General features: G+C 41.8%; 2 protein-coding genes across 2 annotated transcripts in view; both read right to left on the bottom strand.

Moving 5' to 3' along the window:
* Window positions 1–2,316, bottom strand: part of CASD1 (CAS1 domain sialic acid O acetyltransferase 1) — a 28,261-nt gene extending 25,945 nt beyond the window's left edge. Inside the window, exon 1 of the mRNA XM_088533453.1 lies at window positions 2,134–2,316. Within this exon, the coding sequence (XP_088389579.1) occupies window positions 2,134–2,266 (133 nt within the window). The 5' untranslated portion in view covers window positions 2,267–2,316. The remainder of the gene's footprint in view (window positions 1–2,133) is intronic.
* A 7,959-nt stretch (window positions 2,317–10,275) lies between these two features.
* Window positions 10,276–21,906, bottom strand: part of COL1A2 (collagen type I alpha 2 chain) — a 38,595-nt gene continuing 26,964 nt past the window's right edge. The window contains exons 34-52 of the mRNA XM_010212300.2: window positions 21,852–21,905; window positions 21,223–21,276; window positions 21,071–21,124; window positions 20,858–20,965; window positions 19,840–19,893; window positions 19,693–19,746; window positions 18,591–18,752; window positions 17,113–17,220; window positions 16,514–16,621; window positions 15,283–15,336; window positions 15,071–15,178; window positions 14,842–14,895; window positions 14,388–14,495; window positions 13,665–13,718; window positions 13,434–13,541; window positions 12,725–12,971; window positions 12,124–12,314; window positions 11,232–11,474; window positions 10,276–10,696 (exon numbers count right to left, since the gene is read on the bottom strand). Of these exons, the coding sequence (XP_010210602.1) occupies window positions 10,550–10,696; window positions 11,232–11,474; window positions 12,124–12,314; window positions 12,725–12,971; window positions 13,434–13,541; window positions 13,665–13,718; window positions 14,388–14,495; window positions 14,842–14,895; window positions 15,071–15,178; window positions 15,283–15,336; window positions 16,514–16,621; window positions 17,113–17,220; window positions 18,591–18,752; window positions 19,693–19,746; window positions 19,840–19,893; window positions 20,858–20,965; window positions 21,071–21,124; window positions 21,223–21,276; window positions 21,852–21,905 (2,070 nt within the window). The 3' untranslated portion in view covers window positions 10,276–10,549. The remainder of the gene's footprint in view (window positions 10,697–11,231; window positions 11,475–12,123; window positions 12,315–12,724; window positions 12,972–13,433; window positions 13,542–13,664; window positions 13,719–14,387; window positions 14,496–14,841; window positions 14,896–15,070; window positions 15,179–15,282; window positions 15,337–16,513; window positions 16,622–17,112; window positions 17,221–18,590; window positions 18,753–19,692; window positions 19,747–19,839; window positions 19,894–20,857; window positions 20,966–21,070; window positions 21,125–21,222; window positions 21,277–21,851; window position 21,906) is intronic.

Here is a 21,906-nt window from a genome sequence, read left to right as displayed (position 1 = left end):
TCTAAGCATTTCCAGACTTGTCTCACAGAAAGAAGAATCACTGGTCAACCTTTCCCATCTGAATTATTGAGAAAAAAAGAAAGTCACTGTACAATAAGCTAGAAGGCTCAACAGAGGCACATGTACAAACTCTTCCCTCCAAAATGGTGACAACAAAAAACAGAAACTCCCACTGTCAACACGCTTCTACAATATAAGTTTTATTCTGTACATTATAGATGACAGAATAACAGGTATTTTGACTTAGTACATAATTTCTATTCAAAACCAGCTGCGACCTTCATCACTTCTTATAAAGCCATAGATGACACCAGTATCTGGTCAGGATCACCAGAAAGGTCTAACTTAATGAATAACACGTCTAATCTCAACGCAGGTCTAATTTTCCAGATACCCTTGCTGAGAGGGGGGTGACCAGCTCCACTGACATCATTCAAGACACAGCTTAGCTCTGCTTGTGCAATGGCACAATGGAATTTTTGTTGTGTTTATTATTTTCTGAGAAAAAAAAATGTTTTAACATTTTATTTCCTGCATCTCAGCTGTTTATAAATCACTGAAGACTTGCAGAATAATCTTGCAGACACTTCTGCTTTTACGTAGCCTGAGTAATTTCTTATCTTCTGTAAATGCTGTCACTTCACTTCTCCACTCTCCTTCAATTAAGGCATTTGTGCGTGTTTTGAGTGATATTTGTCCTTAGGAGGCTCAGCTGGTAGCTCTGTATTCATTCACACTTCTATTTCTAAACATTTAAAAAGTATTTATCAGCGAGAAAACATCTCTCATTCCATAACAGCTATAAAAAAGTTTTGTATGAAGGAACTTGTTGAGAGCTTCTTGATGATCCAAACCGTACCAACCAGTTCAGAGGACTCCAAGTTTTGAGATGTATGATTCAACACCCACAATAACTCTGCCATCATATACCATATTTATCCATAGTGTGGTTTCCTGCTAATTTGCTTCACATGGAAATCTCTATTTCCATAGCAGAGTCTTAGAATCCCTCCTTAAGGAAGGTATCACATTTGCTACCCTCTTTCCACCCAATTTAAGCCTTAAATCTCCTAGCACAGTGAGCAAGTTCACTACTTCATATTTGAACCCCTTTAAAATTAAGAAGATACTTCTATGTCTTGCAACTCAGTACTGTTTATTTTATTGACAGGCCAGCTGCAGGATGAATCTAGGGAACTGCATCCACGAAGAAAGGCTCCCTGTGCCTTTCCACAATGAACAAGACAGCAGGGAGTGCGTTCCACTCTCCTGCTACAGCCTTATCTGCCTTGAACCCCAGTAGAAAGGTGTTTGGGTACAGTGACACCAGCAGTCCCATGACAAAGCTCTTGGGATCTACCTTGGAATAAACTTTCTGATTTATCCCTAAAATATATTGCATTTTTAAAGTAAATTGCAAATTAAAAGAGCTTTCCTTTCACTGCTTCCCTTATCATTTACAGCTAGCGTGCGAGATTCACAGAAAGCATCCCAAACACCCCCAGAAGCGGTGCCGGCGACGTCCCCTGTGCCCCTCACTGCTGTGAGGGTCAGGAGCTGCTCACAGGCTCCGCTCGCGGCTTCCAGACCAGCTGCGGGCTGCTCTCCAGCTACTAAAACCGTGTAAAACAAGCAAGCAGCTGTTTGCTTTCCTGCACCACAGGGATACCCGAGGCAGGATTTCGTTATGCTCGGCACAGCAGCCCAAACAGCGGTGCATCCAACCAAGCCTTATACTAATTAAGATCATAACGATTCTCATTGCCAGATTAAAGGTTACTACCCTTCCTGCATGGAAACATATGCCAGGGTGAAAGTCACTCTCTACCTGAGCAACTTTGCCTACACCTGCACTGCAAGACTGAACAACTGCTGCACGCACAGGCAAGGCCTTATTACCTGGATTGCCCTAAACGTGAGAATAAAATAAGTAAATATTTAAAAATTAGTAACAGCAAACGAAAGCCACGCTGTCACGGCCCCGAGAGCCCCGGCCGCCAGCACGGAGCGCAGCGGAGGCCGCGGGCCGCCCCGGCCGCCGCCTCCCCGCAGCGCCGCGGGCCCCGGCGCCGCCGCCTCCGCGGGGCTCCCCGCGGCGCCGCCCCCCGCGGAGCGCCGCGGCCGCCGCCTCACCTCGGTAGCGGCGCGAGGCGGCGTGGCAGGCGGCGAGCAGCAGGACGGCGGCCAGCGCCAGCGCCTTGGCGCTCCTCACGCTGAAGTAGTGGTTGATCTCCCGCTTGCCCAGGGTGTAGGCCAGCGCCGCCATCTTGGCTCCTCCATGACAACCGCGTGCGACGGAGCGGGCGGGCGCAGCGGGGCGGCACTGGGAGCCCGGGGGCGGCGAGGGGAGCGCGAGCGGCAGCCGGGCCCGCGGCCTCCGCCGCTGTCCCCGTCCCCAGCAGCGCTGCGGAGCGGGGCCCCACGCGCCGCGGCCGCGGAGCTGGCGCCGCCCTCCCCCGGGCGTCGCCGCCTGCGGGCGGCCCTGGCGCTGCCGCCCGCCTGCCTGCCTGCCTGGCGCGCTGGGGCGGCGCTGCCCGCCCGCGCCGCGGAGGGAGTGAGGGAAGGGAAGGAGGCGGCGGGGACCCGCGGGGCGCCGCAGCGCCGCCCCGACACGCGGCTCCTCCGCGCAGAGCGACTCAGCGTCCCCCCGCGGGCGCGGAGGCAGCGCGGGGTCGCGGGGAGCCCTGGGCGGGGAGGCCTGGTTTTCGTTTTACCATCCTTCCATTTGCCTGTCATCCAGACAACCCTGTTTTGGAAGTTGCAAAAGGAAAAAGATGTGTGTGGTAGATCCCGAACGCCTGAAACACGTTGAATTGGGTTATTCGTAATTGATAAGATATGAAAAAAAATTGGAAAATAAATGAAACATTGAAGCCATGGCAGGAAGCTTAGAGACGCAGGCAATTATTTTCAAATCTTATGAGGAGTTAAAAAAAAAAAAAAAAAAGGAAGTCTGAGCTTTGTGGAAGCGTTAACCTGCATACAAGGGTTGACTTCTAATATTCTTTTGACACACACTGTTCGTAAATATTCAATACACTACACTTTCAACAAAAGCAAAAGATATATGTTATTGCCTGGTAAATGTCTTTACTGATGTTCAGGCTGTACATTTTAGTGTGCGCTTTTGGCTGGTCAGAAGCTGTCAGGGGAGGAGAACCCGGAGCAATGGGAGGCGGAGGTTGAGCAAACTGAAAAGCGGTTAATATGAGAGGCAGAAGGAGATTTGACACCACCTCATGCTTCGGATAATGAGCGTGAAAGCAAAGGATGAACACACAGGAATGACTTTCCTTTTCTATTTTCTACAGACGTAGCTTTTCCTTAACCGTGTTAGTGATTTTCAGAGGTGATGTGTGTGACCAGTACTTCCAGAACCTAAAGATATTACTGTGGCTTCAGGCTACAGTCTTTCCGCTGTCTGTGTAATAAAGCAGTCAGGAAAGATGGGATTCATCTCACCTAACTCCAACCATGTATAAAGAACCATTTTATTTTAAGCTAATCATCTAAGCTCTCTCTGTAGAACTGGCAGGGGGGAAAAAGGCACCCTTAATTTCTGCTCCAATTAGAAAAATGTGGATGACTCACCATTAGGAGTGGTTATCTTTTGTTGAATTTAGATAAGTAGGCTACATGCCATTTACACAGATAAAAATTAGATGAGGTAATTCTTATTGCTTCTTGATTTTGTTTGGTGGGTGCAAGGTTTATTGAAGAACTTCATGCCATAGATTGAATCTGGCGTATATAGATAAGTTTGATAAGAAAGTCTGTCCAGTCACACTCTTGATTTTCTCCGTTTCAGGATTATAGCTGAGTGTAGCTTCTAAAGTGAAATTTGCTGTCTTCACTCAACTGGCAATCTCAAGTACTTTGATAATGTAAAAGCAGGTAAATGAGAGAGATTTAAACACTGCTATTTAAACACTTTCAGTTAGGGGAATAATAGGGTGTGCCCATGTGATATTTTTCCTTCAGAGTTTTTTTGTCCTTTTACGAGTGGAATGAATTTTGTAAAATTATATATACCAGTATAACATAAATACCAGAGTTGGAAGAAAAAATATCTTACATCTAATCAGTAGATTTCAAACATCATTCTGTGAAAATACTGGTTGATATAGGTTAACTGGAATGCTCACTCATTACCTTACCAGCCAAGTGTTGAATATCACATGATGTCAGCTTATTTTCCTCATGTTGTAATTGATGAAAAAAATAATTATATCTCCAGCACATTCTTGGGGAGAGCAGTGTTTTCAATGAAAAAAATAACTCTATCTCCAGCACATTCTTGGGGAGAGCAGTGTTTTCAATAGTGCAGCTTTTGCTTCAATAGCTTTTGTGTACTTGCCAAAAGATGACATCAAATATTAATTGCTGAGTTTACAACCTTATAATTGGCAATCAGTCTTCTGTAAGCATCAGGTTTCCATGTGGCTTGTGCATTCATGGTAGCCAGCAAATATTTGAATAATGAAGAGGAATTAGAAGGCAATAGGATTTTTTTTTTTCTGGACTTGTTCAAACTTTTCTTCTGAATACTGTCTCAGACGACCACTGCAACTATTATGCCACCAGGCTTGTAAGATCTTGGAAGTTATTCTTTTTATGGATCTCTAATTTTATAACAGTTGTAAAAATTATTCCTCAGTAGTTGTACTGAAAACAACCTTCTGTTAAGTGATTTCAAAATCAGGTGCATAAAGGCTGTATTAAGCTTTATCAAAAAGAGATAAACACATCCACAATGAGGCTTAATTATGTTCTCATTTTAGCTTTCTGTAGTTAAATGATTTACATTAGGTGTGTGTTGGAGGGATGGAGAAGAGGCAGTAGGCAGATTGTGAATGGTGAAGTCTGCCTCTTCCATTAACGACAGCCAAGAGGGTGCAGTTACGGCTGGACTCTGATAAAGAGGGCTCTTATCTGTATAGGTGAAAGTTGAATTTTATTTACTTGGAGTCAATGCTTAATAAAAAACTTCTGTATTCCCTGACAAACTGTTCTAGCATAAACCTTTTTGCATTAGGAAGATAATTTTAACTCGGGAACAATTTTTCACGATGTTAAGCTCAGGGTCACTCAACTAACAATTGACAGTCAAGACACTCAACTAGTAATTGATCATTAGACTAAAATATTACTATGTTTGAAGATTAAATTGTATAAAAATCATTTAACCTAAGCAGAATGTTACAGAATAATCGTTTAGTGATCTTTCAGCTTTGTCTGAAATATACAGCATCCCTTGGGTTGCTGTGAACTCTGGTGGATCAGTGTAATTTTATGGTGTTGAAGGGAAAACACAAATGCACAAGTACGTTGGGTACCTCTGCACCTCAGGCTTAACACTGATTCGTCATATAGGAAATAAGAGGTACGTGAATATCTGTGTCTAAAAACAGAGGAATTTCATGGACACTAAAGTCTGCCTTTGGCATCTCTCTCCTGGGTGATTTTGTGCCTTTCTGCCTTTCTGTCACAGAGAAAACTGATTTCTCTCTCTACATTCTCTCTCTACTGCCATCTGCCTATTTTGTACATACAATAACTTAATCTTTTTGAGACATCTTCTGTTTCGTGGTAGTGTAGCAGAAAGATCTAAGAGTTAGGCAAAAAGCAACCAAAATGCTGTTGTCAAAACAGAAGTCAAAACTCTGGGATACTGTAAGTTTGGAAGAGGGACACGGGTAAATAGCTGGTAAAGAGGCACAGGCAATAGCTAAGAAAAAATGCTGTGGGAACTTCACATATCAAACATTTCAAACTTGGCAAAATCAAATCCAAAGTAATTTTTTGTTCAGTATTTTCTTATAGCACTAACCTGATGGACAGAAATATATTTAATTTGTTTTCCTCTTACCTGTTTCAGGTTACTCTTAGTATACTGCACAGCTAAAGTGGCAGAAAGCTGTTTAACTGCAGTACCTTGCAAAATCTTGGCCCAGAGATGGTTGCAGAAAACTGAGAGGTGCGTTACAGGAAACGCACTGCCAAGCATTTAATACAGTGGGGACCCATTAAGCAGATGGATTTGCCTGTGCTGTTTGGATTCACAGAAGATGGCAACGAGAAGATTAGTGCCTTGAGCCTTTTCAACCCCGAGTGTGTCTGCAGCCTGCAGCTTTCCTGGCTTGAATGGGGCTTCTTTGATAAGCCAGAGCTTTTTCGGGGAAGAGCTGTGGCACTGATATTTTACAGAAATTGCCCTTGGGATAATCTCGGCTGCAGGGAGCTCTGAGGATGTGGATATGTTCATCTGGATAGCAGCCATGACAGTGAAAGGAAAAGCCACAGAATTACTCTGTACAGGCCGGCGACGACTCTCTGCATCAATAGGTGGTGCACTAAGCTTGAGGAAACGGGGTGGAACTGCAGTTTCCGTTCCACCAACAATCTTAAAAATCTGCGTTTGGGAAAACTTGCTTCATTTCACCCAAAGAGTCAATTTCTGTAGCTTGAAAGCTCTGAGGACATAAAATTTATATGTGTTTCTAAACTGCTATCGACACTGAAATAATTATATTTGAACTGTATATATTTCAAACTCTTTCACTCAAAAGGATAAGTGTTGTATTTCTTTCTTCTGATGCTTTGAGTTAAGGAGCACTGTCATTTTATGAGTAGTAGGAGAGTATACTTAAACCTGGGATCATGTTAAGATGGCTTTGTCCATGCACTACAGCTGCTGAGCTTGTGTAAATGAACAGTGACAACTTGTCTTTCTACAATCCCTTTGTAGGTTTTGAAATTTCTTTTTTATTTTTTTTTCTCTCTGCATCAGCTGAACTTGCATCATCATCTCCACTTTTCACCTGTTCATGCCATGCTCATGCAAGGGCACATATTTTGGACACCCTGCTAAAATGGGAAACCGCCTGGCCCTGGGCCCAGGAGAGTTAAGTTCTGCTCAAGCAGAGCAAGGGAAGGGGAGACTGATTTCATCCCCCCTTGACATCTGCTGTTCTGATTCCAGTCTAACCAGAGGATTCCTCTGGTTAGATCACAGGTTGTTGGAAATGGGATTGTGCTAAGAAAGCTTATGGAAATACATGCTTTTAGAAGTGGCAGCCAGTGTCCAGTTGTGTTGTTCACAACAACGAGCAAAATCCAGATGAAAAGACAATTATGCAATAGGCCCAATTCATTCACACAGGGGAAGTTTAAACAGTTCTGAAGATTTTTTAGCAGCTGTTGCACACGCAATAGGGGTTATTTGCAGGTGTGTCCAGTGTAGATACAGTTCAGCTTCAGGCTTCCTGTTTAGATATAGTTTGCCTCATGGGAGCCTTGCATTCCCTCTGCTCATTTCCTGGCAAAGCGAGGTGTGGCGAGCTGATGAACAGGACACATTTACTGAACACATGGTGGGTGACACAGCCCACATTGGATGAGAAAGGGAAAAGGCTGGTCTGAATCCTTGTGTGTTTTCATTTGAGCAGTCATGGCTCAGCTGAGCACTGTGCGCATTCCCAGCTCCGGTTCCTGCAAGTTGTTCTCCTCCCAGGTTCCTTTGTTGCTCTGAAAGCCTGTTTATTTATTTGAACCCTGCTGTTTTGCCTCATTTACGCTAGCAGAGGTCTGTCCGGTTGCACTGCTGCTGATGCATACTTGCTCATAGACAGTTGCATTCACCAGAGATAATCCTGACAGGGAGGCAGGAACTTTTAAGTCTGTTAAGTTCACTTCATCAGAAATCCACTCAACCTCTCACATACCCAATATTGGACACTATGAACACTTCCTGAGCTGCTTGCAGTTTGTTTTTATTTTATTTCGTATATTTTATTTTCAGCTATCTCCTTGAGGAATAAGACAATTTCTTCAGTATTGTATATAACATAAATGAAACACTTGATTTTACAGTATGATTTCCTGAGCACAAAATCTTTAGGCCAAACTGTCTTCTAGACACTAATGTGGGTTGTGAGGTGAGTGATTTGTGTTATTTCCTGACTCGATTTCCAAGTCAGACCACTTTTGTGGCTCAGGTGCAAAATCACAGAATAAGGTTTTAATTTGGAGGTTAGCAAAGAATTGATAAAATGAAAGTGTTCTCTGCCTAGCAGGGAATGCAGTGTGATAGATCACAGAGAGTAAAGGAGAAATCAGATGGTGACATGAAAGAGAACATTGTAGTTTCCTTTCAAAACCCCAACTTTAACTGTTTTTTTCTTCTTCCCTCAACAGTAGTCAGCAACAGTCCAGCTCTTAATCCTAGTAATAATCTTTGCCCACTTCCTAGAAAATTACATGGACCAAGAGAAATTCTTCTCCCTTTTCAGTCCTTGTAGAACTTCCTGGTTTCTAGATAATCTGTGTCAACAAAGAAACTCTTACAATTTTAAAACATCTAAGCATAAAACATTTTTTTTTACAATATCAACTAATATGCTGAAATATGAAAATACGATGATCAAAATATTAACATTTTAAAAATATTCAATGAATAGAGGCAGGTATTGATATGAAACTGTTTTACTCATTTAAGCGGGAATGGGCTATATTTCATTAATCCAATTCCTGTTTAATTAATTCAGCTCACAGCTGTGGGCGTAAAGTAACTACATAGAAGGTGATATTTTGATATTTGCTCTTTTTTACTTTAGCTCACTATGAGCAAGAATTAAAAATTTTCTTTAGAACCTTTTTAGGGCTTATTCCTCCTTGCATGGGGACTGCCGGCAGCTGAGAGGCCTTCCAGCCTTCGGGGCAGTGCTTTCCTCAGGTTCCAGGGGTCTCCGTCTGGACATCATCTTCGTGCTTCCCTCCGTGGGTTAAGACTCGCTTCCCTTTCCCCTATTTCCTCGTGCAGTTGTTCTTGTGTTCCCTAGTTTTCCCGCCACTGCCTCCCAGACTCCTTCCCCATTCCCCACACCGCTGTTGGAACAGCTGTTCATCTTGCAGCTTTCAGGAAAGCACTTGGAAACATCTCGAAAGGCCTGAGCTAGGCAAGTTTGGGTTCTCATGGTGCTTTTTACAGTTGTTCCCAAAGACTAGAAAGAGCAGAGTGTTTTGTGTCTCATATAGAATGGACTGAAGTGCAAGGGCCTAGCAAAGCCTGGTTTTCTTGGCAGGACAACTGAATTTAGACATTCCTTGCATTGCCTTTTGCAGGGAACTTCCAAAGCAGAGGCACGATCCTGCTGACCGTAATGTGAGCATTAGCCCGCACACCTCTCACAGCACTGAGGAACTGGTGCCTTCTGCCTTTAAGCCCTCCACAGCAGTCTAATTTCCCTGCAACTTCAAGTGAGATGATCCCTGTTTTGGCCAAAATTCCTGATTGGCATATGGGAAACAAGGGAGAAATTATGTCTGTTATTGAAATTCTCATTCTATAAGTCATAGCGTGACTTTCTTGCGACCTTTTCAAAGGTGATGTTGAAACGAAGAGTCCCTTAGTTAATCACGGCCATAAACAGTTTTACGCAGTCTTGGGGTGCTCAAAGTTGATGTTTCACAATGGGCTAAGACTGAGTTGCCATTAAGTAGAGGTAGGGTAAATTGCGTTCAGAAACATGACAGTCAATTTTATCACTTATAAAATTGTCAAAGAAGTTGAAAGCTGTTGTTTGCAGGTGTGGGGTGTTAAAAGAATTCAGAACAGCAAAGTACAGACCTGAACATATCCAGAGAAATTGCAGTGCTGTTATAACTTGCCCTATTTCAGTTTTTAGAGACTAGATAGTTGATATAAATACTGGGTATGAATATCTACCACTGTAACTAAGCAAGTAACTTTACTCATTCATTAGTCTCTTTTGGAACACTGGACATGCTTTATTTTATTTTTTTTCCACAATTTATTTAAACATCTCACATATACAAAATACATTTTATTTCTTGTTGTTGAGGAATGGCAATTCTTTTTTTTTCTTTTTTTTTAACCCATTGTAGAGGATGAAAATGAGACTTAAAGCAGGAACACCTGACTTTGAAGGAAGAGGACAAAGATGAGGAGAAGTGATCCACATGCTTAAGCTGGGGATGAGACAGGACATTCTAAGTTTTGAAACAGATTTCAAAGATACAAAGAAGTTGTATAGTAACTGCTGCTAGCACCATCAAAGTTCAAGTATTGGAAAGATAATCTGTAATAGTGAAATTAGCACCACTGTATTATAAGTGGAACTGAGTACTTCAGATCATATGAAGAAGTACATGCAAAGGATGTGGATCACACTTGGCTTAGTGTATGAGGTAGTTTAAACCTTTGGAAGCTGTGGTTTTAAACTTCCTCTGTTGAAGATATTCAAAGGCCACAAGTGGTGCAAACTTTCATGATTTTTTATTTTGTTTTTTTTCTTTACAAAGGTTGACATTTCCCAAAGCAAGGTGTTAAATGTTGAGAGACTTCCAAGTTCTTTTGGGGCTGCGTTAAATTTCATTGCACAATACTCCAATCAACTCTTCTCCTTCTCTTTCGCCCACAGTTTAAGCAAGTAGATGAACAGAAGAAGTGGAAGGAGTCAGCTTTCATTACAAAAGGAAATGACAAAGAGAATAATTTTGAGGGGGCTTTAAGTTAGTTTTAGTTCATTTATTTGAAACAGACTGGGCCAATGTCCAAACTGAATTCTTGGTCAGCGCCACCAATGTCCAAAGGTGCAATGTCAAGGATGGGCAAGCGAGATGGCTTATTTGTTCTGTATTCAATGACTGTTTTGCCCCATGCATTGTTCTTTTTCTGCAAGAGAAAAGTCATTACAATTGTTATTGCACTGTTCATAGCATTGAGAATTGTTTCAGATAACTGGATAACTTCTGAAAGAAACTCATATTAATTTCACTGCTATTAGCAATGCCTAAAATACCCATGCCTAACTATTTAAATCTTACACACACAAAGAAAACATTTAATCTTCTGAAATAATGCCTTATGCTCTCCATTAGCTACTGTATTATACATGCTGCTATTAAATTCTCAGAAAGGCCTGCCTCAGAGTCTGAGTTGTTCAGGATTTAAGGATCCTGCCTTTCCAACATCTTTTATCCTGCTTTCCCCTCATTCTTTAGCTATATTGAATTTGAGCCTGTTCCCTCTGGATTTTTTTTTTTTTTGGCCACACTGCCTGCTATAGGTAGGGTTTATTTGTACTCAATTAAAAACCTAGTATAGTTGTTTCCACGGGCTATGGGTAAAATTTTGCTGGAGAGACTGATTATCTAGTTCTGTATCAAAGTGCAACTAGGTCACGGTGTCTGCGCTTTGTGCTACTTACAGAGCAGCCATCCTCAAGAACACTGAAGGTGAATCTGCTGTTGCCCTCAGCTCGTAGTTCAACGTCGTTGGATCCCTGCAGTATAACAGCCTTCTTCAGGTTTCCAGTTTCCCCATCCATGTAGGCAATGCTGTTCTTGCAGTGGTAGGTGATGTTCTGGGAGGCATGGTTGGCCAGCAGACGCATGAAGGCAAGTTGGGTGGCCATATCCTTGGAGGTCACTCCTTCATTGTTGTATTCAAACTGAGAAAAAGAAAGGAACCCAGTCAGGTGTGGAGATGGGGGATGGGAAACATATGTAATAGAAATAAGAGGTATGTGCTCTAGGAACATAAAAAACAGACAAAACAAAACAACAACAACAAAGCAAACACAGAAATCTGAGCACAATTGTCGATGTGACTGAAGACCTAAAGAGCATCAAATGAAACTATGAAAAGTGGTGATTCTTTTCATAGAGAGCATTAAGGTGGCACAAACTTGGAGTCCGTTATGTTTCTGTAATACAAGTAACTTTCTGGAAACAAGAGTAAATCCGAATTTTAAAAAAAGAGCAAAGATGTTCTGTTCACTCTTTCAGATAGTTCCTGGACTGTTTTTAAACTGACAGACCACACTCCAGTCCAGGCTTCCCCTTAGCCATTAATCATGCTGAATTGATATCTGTGGACACCATAACCATTGTTAGAACAAGGCTGAGAAATCTTTTCAGGAAATCGTGATCCAAGTCAGAACTGAGACCGTATTCTCTCAAGGTAAAAGGTAGTTCCCCTCTTTAAATTTCTCCTCTAAGAGTGAGTTTAATTATGTGTACATCTGTTAAGGGTTAGTGGGTGAGGAATTCTTTAGACAGCACTGCAGGAAACCAATCATCCTCCAGTACATCACTCACCTGACTGCCACCATTGATGATTTCACCAAACCAGATGTGCTTCTTGTCCTTGGCATTCTTGTTGAGATACCAGTTCTTGGCAGGAATATTTGCAGGGTTAGCATGGATGCAAGTCTCACCAGTGGAAAAGTCACAGTATGCTCTAATGGCATCTGCAGAGCAGCCCTGGTTAGGATCAATCCAGTAGAAACCTGCCGTGGAGGAAAGAAACATGACCAGTCATTCATTCGGTCTCACATTTGCATTCATTTTACATTTAGCAGCTTGATATAGGAACTCAGAGGTCAAAAATATCAGAAAAAGGTACAATATTAAGTTGTTAATTTGGCAAAATAGGTATTTTTGATTATTAATGTGTAACAAATATTTGAAAGCTAAGCTTAAATATTACTGCGTTATTTTGAAAAATTATTGCAGTAAGCACAACAATAGATATGAACAGCTTTTCAGAATGTGCTTGTATGCATGTACTTTCAGTGGAGCCAGACAGAACTTCTTCATTAATTTGGCATTTTCACTGGTTGGACAAGGATACATCAAAGAAAGTCAATAAACTGAAAGTACTTGAGCTGGAAGGGTGAAATATCTGGTGCCAACGTACCGCTGCTCCATTCGGGGTGGCTAAGTCTGAGGTCACGGCATGTGCGAGCGGGGTTCTTTTTGGAGCCCTCGGGGGTCAGGAGGGTCTCAATTTGGTTGTTCAGTGTTTTCAGAGTGGCATCAACTTCATAATCCTTGGGTCTGAGAGAAGGCTGATCAGCCCGGAAGTATTCTGCATCGTAGCCAACTTCGTATCCACCACCATTGGGACCAGGAGGACCAGGGGGACCAGGAGGACCAGGGGGACCCTAAAGTTGTTCAGAAGCAAAAAAGAAACATCCTCTTGTAAATATGGTTATCTCGGTTAGCGTCATCCCCAGATGCATAGTCTCGCTGAACTCCTAGCACCCTCAGCTCTGAGCCTGGGCAGCACATATGGACCTGCCATGGAGTGACTACTTTGCACTACAACAGTAGAAGATGCACAAGGCAGGACTATCATTTTGTGTATGCTGACTGGCTGGAAGAAATAAACAAGAATTTCAGGTTTAGATCCCCTAGGACCTAAATATTTTAAGTATAAATATACATTAAAAGTAGATATAATAATGTTTAATGTTATAAAACAGACTTTTTTAGGTTTTTTTTTTTTTGGTATGTGTTTTTTTTTTTTAAATAAGGACATGTCTTTCCTTAAATTACTAAGCTCTTGAAGCAGCTTTCTTCTATCCTTGACTTAGCTGTGTTTCATCAAAGAGAGTGATACTCACAGCAGGGCCTTGGCTACCGTGAGAGCCACGTACACCAGCAGGGCCAATAGGTCCAGGGAGACCATTGCGACCATCTTTGCCAGGAGGACCAGAAGGACCAGGTGGACCCTAAAAGGAAACTTGAACAGTTTAATGATAGTAGAGAACACTGCAAATAGGGATTTACATAAATACTTATTCCGCAATAAAAATGGGAGGGAGTTATTTGAATATGCTTTTAAATTCACATACTCTTGGGCCAGCAGGACCATTGTTACCAGGGGGACCTTGGTCACCATGTTGACCCTGTTGGGAAAAAAAACATATACAGTGATCAAACAAAACAAAACACAGTGCTACACATTTCTTTCAGCATGAGTTGAGAGGTGGCTACAGTCAAGTGTATTTGAGAACGGGAATCTGGAATTAGCCTTGTTTATTTGTGGAAATGGGATTTAACAAATCTGTTCTGGGTCACACAGAGAGAGTGTAAAGAGATACCTAATGGGATAACCTATAGAAGTCTCTATAATGTCTCTCCAGATTTTCAGTGAAGGCTCTAAAGCAAGAATGAGAATTCCTAAAAGGAATATCAGAAATTAAAGGGAAGAAAATCTGCAAATGACTTCTGCTTCTCTGTAACATAAAAACCCTACAATGTTCTGCCTAAAATAAGCAACAGTATGCAAGAAAGGTAGAACTTTTTCAATGCTGTGCTGACCAAATGACATGGAGTTGCAGGGCATGCAAAGGTACTGACACACTTCTAAAGCTGACTATCAACAGCAAGATCAACTTGCCATTTCCTGTGGAGAATGCTCGATACTAAAGAGGATCCGATGGCCTTCAAGAGATGATGCATATAAAGTTAGTGATATTGTCCTGAAGTGCAGTGCATATGTATCTCCACACTAGGGTGACCTTATTTATTTGTTTTGTTCTTTATATTCAAAATCCTGAAAGTCATTTACTTACAGCAAGACCAGGAAGGCCCTGCAATCCATTGTGTCCCTTCAAGCCAGGCAGACCTCTATGTCCCTTATCTCCAGGTTCACCCTTCTCACCACGTGGACCTTGAGGGCCCTAGGAAAGGGATATAGGTGTCAGCAGAATAAAAAAGAAAGCTTCAAATAGATATTACTATTAAAAAAAAAATCAGGCACAAGTATTCTACATTAAGCAAAAAGTTGCTCCTGATATGTGCATATATGTTCCTTCAACACACATGGGAAGAGTGTCAATTCCAAAAAGCTTCAGGATTGATCCCATGAGAAGAATCCTAATTCAGATTCTAGATCTATAAATATTTAAAACCCCCTAAGTACTACCTTTTGGGCCCCTATCTTGAGCACAGTTGTACACCCTTAGTAATAAAGGCTGGGTTCTCCTAATGGATCAGTGGGGTAATGTATTGACAAATCAGACTTACAGCAAGACCTCTTGGACCAAAAGCACCAGCAGGACCGACAGAACCAACAGGACCCTGAAACAGGAAGAGAGAAATGCAGGTCATTGCTGTATCACATACATGAAGTGCCCCATGCCTAACACACCCTGCAGAAGGCAAAACAATTATCCATACAGTACACGGGGTTGACTTATAATATGTATATGATAGAAAAGCTTTTTTCTTAGGCCATGCAAAAATAAGAACTTACAGGGTCACCACGGTTTCCAGGCTTTCCAGAAGGACCAACTTGACCGTGAGGACCAGGAGCACCCAGAGCACCACTGGGACCAGGGCTACCAGGAGCACCACGCTCACCCTAGGATCAAACAAATGCAAGAGGAGAGACAGTGTGTTACTACTGACTTACACAGACTGGAATAGTTCTCCCACGAGCATGTAGTAAAGAAAAGAGCAAGTTACCTTGAAGCCAGGAGCACCATCCCGACCTGGAGGACCGTCATTTCCAGGATTGCCCTGTCAAAATAACATTAGAATATTAAATTCCAACACCTTCATCTCAGACAAAGCTGTGTGTCAGCCTAATTGCTCCAAATGAGAGTAAGACGACAGTAAGATGTGATAGCACAAATCTTGAAGAAAACAGACGCTTCCCTATAGATGCTATTCTTATATGCCTTGAATATATTACTGCCTTCAGAAAAGGTAAGATAGTCTTCAAATATTTTAGGTTCTGCAAGATCAATACAGAAGAAAATTACTGTCATACAGTTGTTCTTGAAATGGAAAGTTCAAGACAATAATGACCTTTATCCAACTTGCACTCTGGTAAACCTTGGATCTACTTAGGGGAAAAATGTTAGTGGGGAAAAGCCTGCAAGGACTTCACACAGGTGTCACGGCTGAATTACTCAGCCACGGTTGCCAAAATTGATTAGGAAGAAGTGGGAGCAGGGCCCTCTCCTCCAAATAGCTAAAAGCAGAGGCAAGACATTAAGAGGAGCAGCTTGCTCAAATCCCATGCTGCATTCTTATGTACAGGGCACAGTTCCTGCTACACAGCTTACCTGCAATGCCAACATAGCAGTGCCCTGCTAGGACTCCAAGACATGCTGTGCTACATGAGTTCATGTGCTTCATATGTGTTTTGAGAGGCTTTAAGTTAAAAAACAGCGTTGTCTTTATTATTATTAACTGTTATTACCCTCAAGTGCAAATGAGTGCAATATTTATACTTCACTGAAAGAGATGCATATTGCATCTAATATGATATTAAAAAAATGCTGAAACCTGGCTCCTCGATTTTTTTTTCTCTAGACAAAACCTTATCTCCTGGTATGTAGTCTTTTTCCTAGCTCCGCTAATGCATTATTTTTTTCTCACACTCCATCTTTCTTGTCAATTAAGTAGAAGTGACTCTAGGACACATTTCAGTCACCATTTCTGCCTTGAAGAATTTGTCACCTAGCAGGGCAGAATTGGTTTATGGTGATCAGATCCACTGTTCTGCTTTTGACCCTGCAAATCTGGAATCTGTGTGTGTTATCATCCTGTTCTAATCTTCTCTAGTGGCACCAGAGGTACAAGTTTGCTAGCAAAACTGCCTGCAGTTGCATGCAGCCTTTCTGTGTATTTATCTTTGGTTCAAAACAAAAGCAAAGCAATCCTGAAGAGGAAATAAAACATAGCTTACATCACGACCAGCTTCACCAGGAGCGCCATTTGGACCAGGAGAACCCACGGGGCCAGAGGGACCACGAGCACCAGGAGGACCAGAAACACCCAGGGGACCAGGTTCACCCTAATACATGGACAGTGGTAACAAAATGTGACATATAATACAACATAAATCCAACTTACAAAATCTTTTGTCCTATATGCAAGAGAAACATTTCTTTGCAGTCAGTTCTGGGAGTGAAATAGAAGAGAACAAGAAGAATCATATCTAAATATACGAAACAGTAGTCTTCACTAAGTTTTCTACCTCTTCCATACTATACTAAAACCAAAAATCTCTGGTGCTATTCAAAGTTCATATTGCTTGCATGGTGCTAAGTTTTAGAACAGTTGAAGTCCAGGGCTCAGAAAGTCAGGCCCAGAGACTAGGCTCAGATACAAGTCTTGTTTGTCTGCACAAGCAATAACTTCTTCCACTGCTCTTTTACACTCATATAACTAACCTTTTTCTGCACCAGAGATGGAGACAGCAGAATCCAGATCTCATGTTCCTTAGCTCAGCTTTTTCCTTTACACAGGTCTCTTTAAAGAAGATAACCAATGTTATATACTCACTGTTGCTCCAGCAATGCCTGGAAGACCACGTTCTCCCCGAGAGCCGGGCAGACCAAGGATACCAGGAGCACCAAGAATACCCTGAGGACCTGGGGTACCAGGAGGACCCTATGACATAATGACAAGACTCTTTATTAATACAGACAAGTCATTTACGGCCCTCCACATTTATCATTTGTTCTGCTCTGTAGCAGAACCAACTGCATTTCATGGATCATACTGTCTGTGAGTTACAGTTCTCACATGCAGAAATTTACAATTGTCATACAAAATTTCAAACATCAAAGCTGAAAATCTCTATGTTGGTTGTATTCCCTGTCCATATTTTTTTTCAGCGAAAAATACTGTTTGTGAAAAAGACTGTGTAAGCTTTTCCTTAATTTATAGCAAAGGTCTCTTAACGTATCTTATGTCTTTTCAATGACAGGGTGATGCATGAAAACTACAGCATTCAATTCAGAGAGCATGCCTGTTTGAGGGGATTCTATAGTGCAGAAGTGTATTCTATAGTGTATGCTGAGAGAGCCTTAGAAGATATCTAAGTGATATCTGACAATTAAAAAAAAACCCTCAGAGTCCTTTGCTGACACTATGAAAGGGAGATCCAATTTAGTTAAGGAAGAGCTTTTCAACTTCTCTGAAATTTGAGCATGCATGCTATTAAACTGGGCATAACTGATCTACTTGACAGATTATCCTAAACTAACCAGTTTACAATTGGGCTGACTAATTCAGCTATGCTTTACTCACCCTATGAAATTAGAAATATTGCTTTATATTCAAAGGGCAAATGTTCAAATACCTCCTAGAGACTGAAGATTTCATTCTTAGCTGCAGCTTCTGCAGATCAGAGAATTTCTGTAAAATTCCACTCAGAAACACACAAATACTAATGCAAACAAGTGCCTACTTGCTCAATACTGAAATGTGTCTGACTGCAAAGAAGCCAATAATTCTGGATGTGCAAGTTTAAAGGCACTTGCTTATAATTTATTTATTTGTATAATTCTAAGCCACCCTGGGTCTTTAATGACTCTAATCATGTGATTCCCCCAGACTAGAGTTTCTGATGCAGAAATGACTTTGAAAAACTTCACAAGCTTCTCCATTTTCCTCCCATGATGTTTAATCACAACGCAGCAGCCTGCCTTCCCTTCCTCAGCCTGGAGTGCCCATTGCTCCTGCTGCCAGCCTTGTTGCTTTCACTTGGATTGCTTGTACAAAGTAGTGCTTCAGCAAAAAAGTGACCAGGCCCCCTTTTTATGAGCTGTTTGCTAAACAGCTCATACGTGTCTACGCGTCAAACAGCCAAACGTGTCTACACAATTTCTTGAGCACAGGCCTGTTCTTAAGAGCTTTGATAAATTTGAGGATAAAAGAGCAAAGCCCTTCATAAAGAGCAGAAGTGCCCTAGAAGCTGTAACATTTACATGAACAACCCATATTTTTATAATGAGAAGAGACACTGAGTAACTTACAGCAGCACCAGCCTCTCCAGATGGACCTTTCTCACCAGCAAAACCAGGTGGGCCAGCAATACCTTGTTCACCAGTACGGCCAACGGGACCAACGTCACCACGGAGGCCTCTAGCACCGTCTTTGCCAGCGGGGCCAGGAGGACCAGGGGGACCAGTGATACCCTAGGATTGAATATAAATGCAGTGTCATTACAACATACACCCCCTGTTTCGTGGAAGAGAGGTAAGCTTCCTATTTTCCCCATGACAAAAAAAGGGCATTTCGCAATAAAAAAAGATTCTACCATTTTTTTTTCTATCATTTCAGTTTTCAATCATTTCAGACATTTCTATCAGCAATTTCTATTGCTTTTACTAGTAATGGATATCTGTTATCAGTGCAAGTAAAAGTAGCAAAATTTGGCATAAAAATATCATTTTGGCTCTGGACCCATTACCATCAATTATAAAGTCAATGAGGAAAAGAACTTTCCCTGTTCAGCAGGATTATTTTGATTTGTTTTGTTTATTAGAAGATATCAGTATTTGCAATATTTAAATGTAGGACATCTCAGAAAAGTGTCTTTTTTTCCTAAATGATGTACATATCTTTTGAAAAATAATTCTGCCTTACACAAGTCATTAAACTATAACTCAAATGGAAACAAGAGTCTTTGGATGATAAATAAAGAAGCGGGGGCTCATGTTCTTGAATGGGATGAGAGGTAGCCCTGCTTGAGAGAGGGACTGAAACTGCAGATACTTTTGAAGGCATAAGCACAAAAGAACTTTGTCAAATGGCTCACGGTCTTCTTATTCTACTCAAAATCAGTGGCTACCCACTTATTGATGGTGAAAAGGTCAAAAGAAATCCAGATTTTTCTAAATGGCTGGACACTTCAAGATACAGAGAGAAGCTTGACGGGAAGCCTAAAAAAACAACCCAAATCTCACACTGTGGGAGTCTAATTGTTAAGAGACTTTTTCTTCTATCCCCCAGTCCTATAAAGGAAATGATTCCAGTACGGTCAGAATGGGGGTCCATGTAACAAGATGAGGGCTGTCCCTAAGCAATGGAATTTCTGACTTGTCTCCCAATGAAATTCCTTCATCAGTTACTTACAGCAGGGCCAGGAGGACCAACCCGTCCAGCAGCACCAGGGAAACCAGTCATGCCCTACAAATGAAAGTCAAAATGAAAATCTGGTTTAAAGGAAACAGTGACTTTATGCAAAGCAGCAATGTCAATGCCAAAAGCCTGAAGACTTACGGGAGGACCAGCATCACCACGAGGACCAGCAGGACCAGCAGCACCAGCAGGACCCTGTGTGGAAAAGGTAGAAAGAGACATGATGAATGAAGCAAGGAACATGAAGCAATGTTCACTATTTAGAGAAAGGGCCCAGCCTCCATTTCGAGAAAGGGAAGGGCAACTTTGTTATTGATTTAATTGCGGAGGGGAACCCAATTCTGATACTAGCACTAGTAAATTGCTATGGACATTTTGAATCAGTATGATACAGGCTGAGAAGAGTTGCATAATGTATCCACGATTCAAATGAATTGGCCTTGCATATGGTGCAGCATATTAAGCAAATTCAGGAGTCAAAACATGAAAGTCTCAGTAATTTAAAGAGCAAGTCTTCTGCGCTCTATGGCTATTGCAACGAAATAGTGCCAAGACCTAATACTGCTCTGTTAAAATCACTCAGTATAATCCCTAAGATGTGTTATTCTGCAATGCCTCACAGCAGCAGGAACACTGGGGCATTCCTTTCTGCATTACTTAACTGGTTTCCCCATAAGGGGCTGCATGCACCTATTTTTGCTAAGGCATTATGACATGAAAGCCAGTGTGCAAGTAGGTGCATAGATAAATTTGCACCTATTGGTTCTGGAAGACTGCATCTGAAAGTCAGCCTGTGACAGCACGTTCTGTTTAAAAGGAAGACATTAGTGTCCTCAGTTCTGGAACTTACTCACAAACACGCCCTGAATACTCCAAAATAGCCTGACCTTGCTGATATTCAAAGCAAGTTGAAAAATACTCATTTTTAAATCTTCATTTCAGTTCCAGACTCGTGATCTGAGACCATGTAAATAGACCGACAAAGTCTATATAAGGTGTGAAATTCAGAATGGTAACATTCCTCAAAGCCGACTTTGAAGTCTTCTTTTCTTTCTAGTTACTTTTTGAAAATTCATGCCCTTCAGCCATGAATCCTGCAAACTGCTTGCAGAGCACAGGTAAGAACCACATATTTTACAGATAAACACAGCTCACTTACCGGTGGTCCAGAGGAACCAATGGGGCCAATAGCACCAGTTGGTCCAGTTTCACCCTTAGGTCCTTTAGGCCCACGCTCGCCTTTAGCACCAGGTTGACCAGCTGCACCCTAAGGGCAGAGAAGTAAATGGGACTAAGAGTTGGAAAAGCATGTAGAAAAAATAAATGAACAGTGCAGCATGAAGAAGAGGAAAATATAGATGCTGATACTCACAGGAGGTCCAGCAAATCCACTAGGACCTACGGGACCAGGCTCACCACGTTCACCCTAAATACGAAAGGAGAAGAGTTGTTAGGACCGACTTGAACAGGGTGTTTTTCTGAAGACAGCATCTTCAACTCAGGCATAATTTTGGAGCTACTTACAGGAATACCACGGGCACCAGCAGGACCAGCAGGACCAGCAGGACCTCCTTCACCCTAAAACAGATAGCAAAAATAATTTTGACACTGTGGAAAGGTTGATTTGTAATCAAAAAGATGTGATCTTGTGGTGCAGATGCACAGACTGCATGTACAGGATGGTACCGGAAATGTTTTAGTGTTGACTTGCCCTATATTATTTAATATTTCCCATACTAAGGATAAAGAATCATTCTGAGCTAAAGTGTTGCTGTTTATCACTGTATCAGAACCTCTTCCCACAGTGTTAGGAGGATTGTGAAGAGTGGTCTGAAATGGAGAAAACCCAGACAAAGGCCAAATCAAAATCTTCTCCCCATAAAACCCACTACCATGTAGCTGCACATCTCCCCTCCCCGTTTCAGGAAAACGCATGAGGGCTATGACAGACTTATTTGAATATTTCTACAACCCCTCTCTCACAGAGGTGAAAAGCTCACAGAAATTGTATGAACTAGCAAGAGGAATTGTTTTATTAGATTATTGTATGAACTAGCAAGAGGAATGGTTTTATTAGAACGGAAGATTCCCTGCATTCTTGCAGTGGGTAAACTGTATAAACAAACAGACACTTTTTTTTCAAAGAGACTTACCCGCTCTCCGGCACCACCAGCAGGGCCAGGGGAACCAATAGCACCAGGGAGACCC

The sequence above is a fragment of the Tinamus guttatus genome, unplaced genomic scaffold (assembly GCF_059628265.1).
Source record: "Tinamus guttatus ecotype Peru unplaced genomic scaffold, ASM5962826v1 Tinamus_guttatus_pri_ptg000503l, whole genome shotgun sequence".
NCBI classification, from domain to species: domain Eukaryota; kingdom Metazoa; phylum Chordata; class Aves; order Tinamiformes; family Tinamidae; genus Tinamus; species Tinamus guttatus.
Note: the sequence above shows the minus strand (reverse complement) of the source record. Positions and strands in the feature narration are given on the sequence as shown.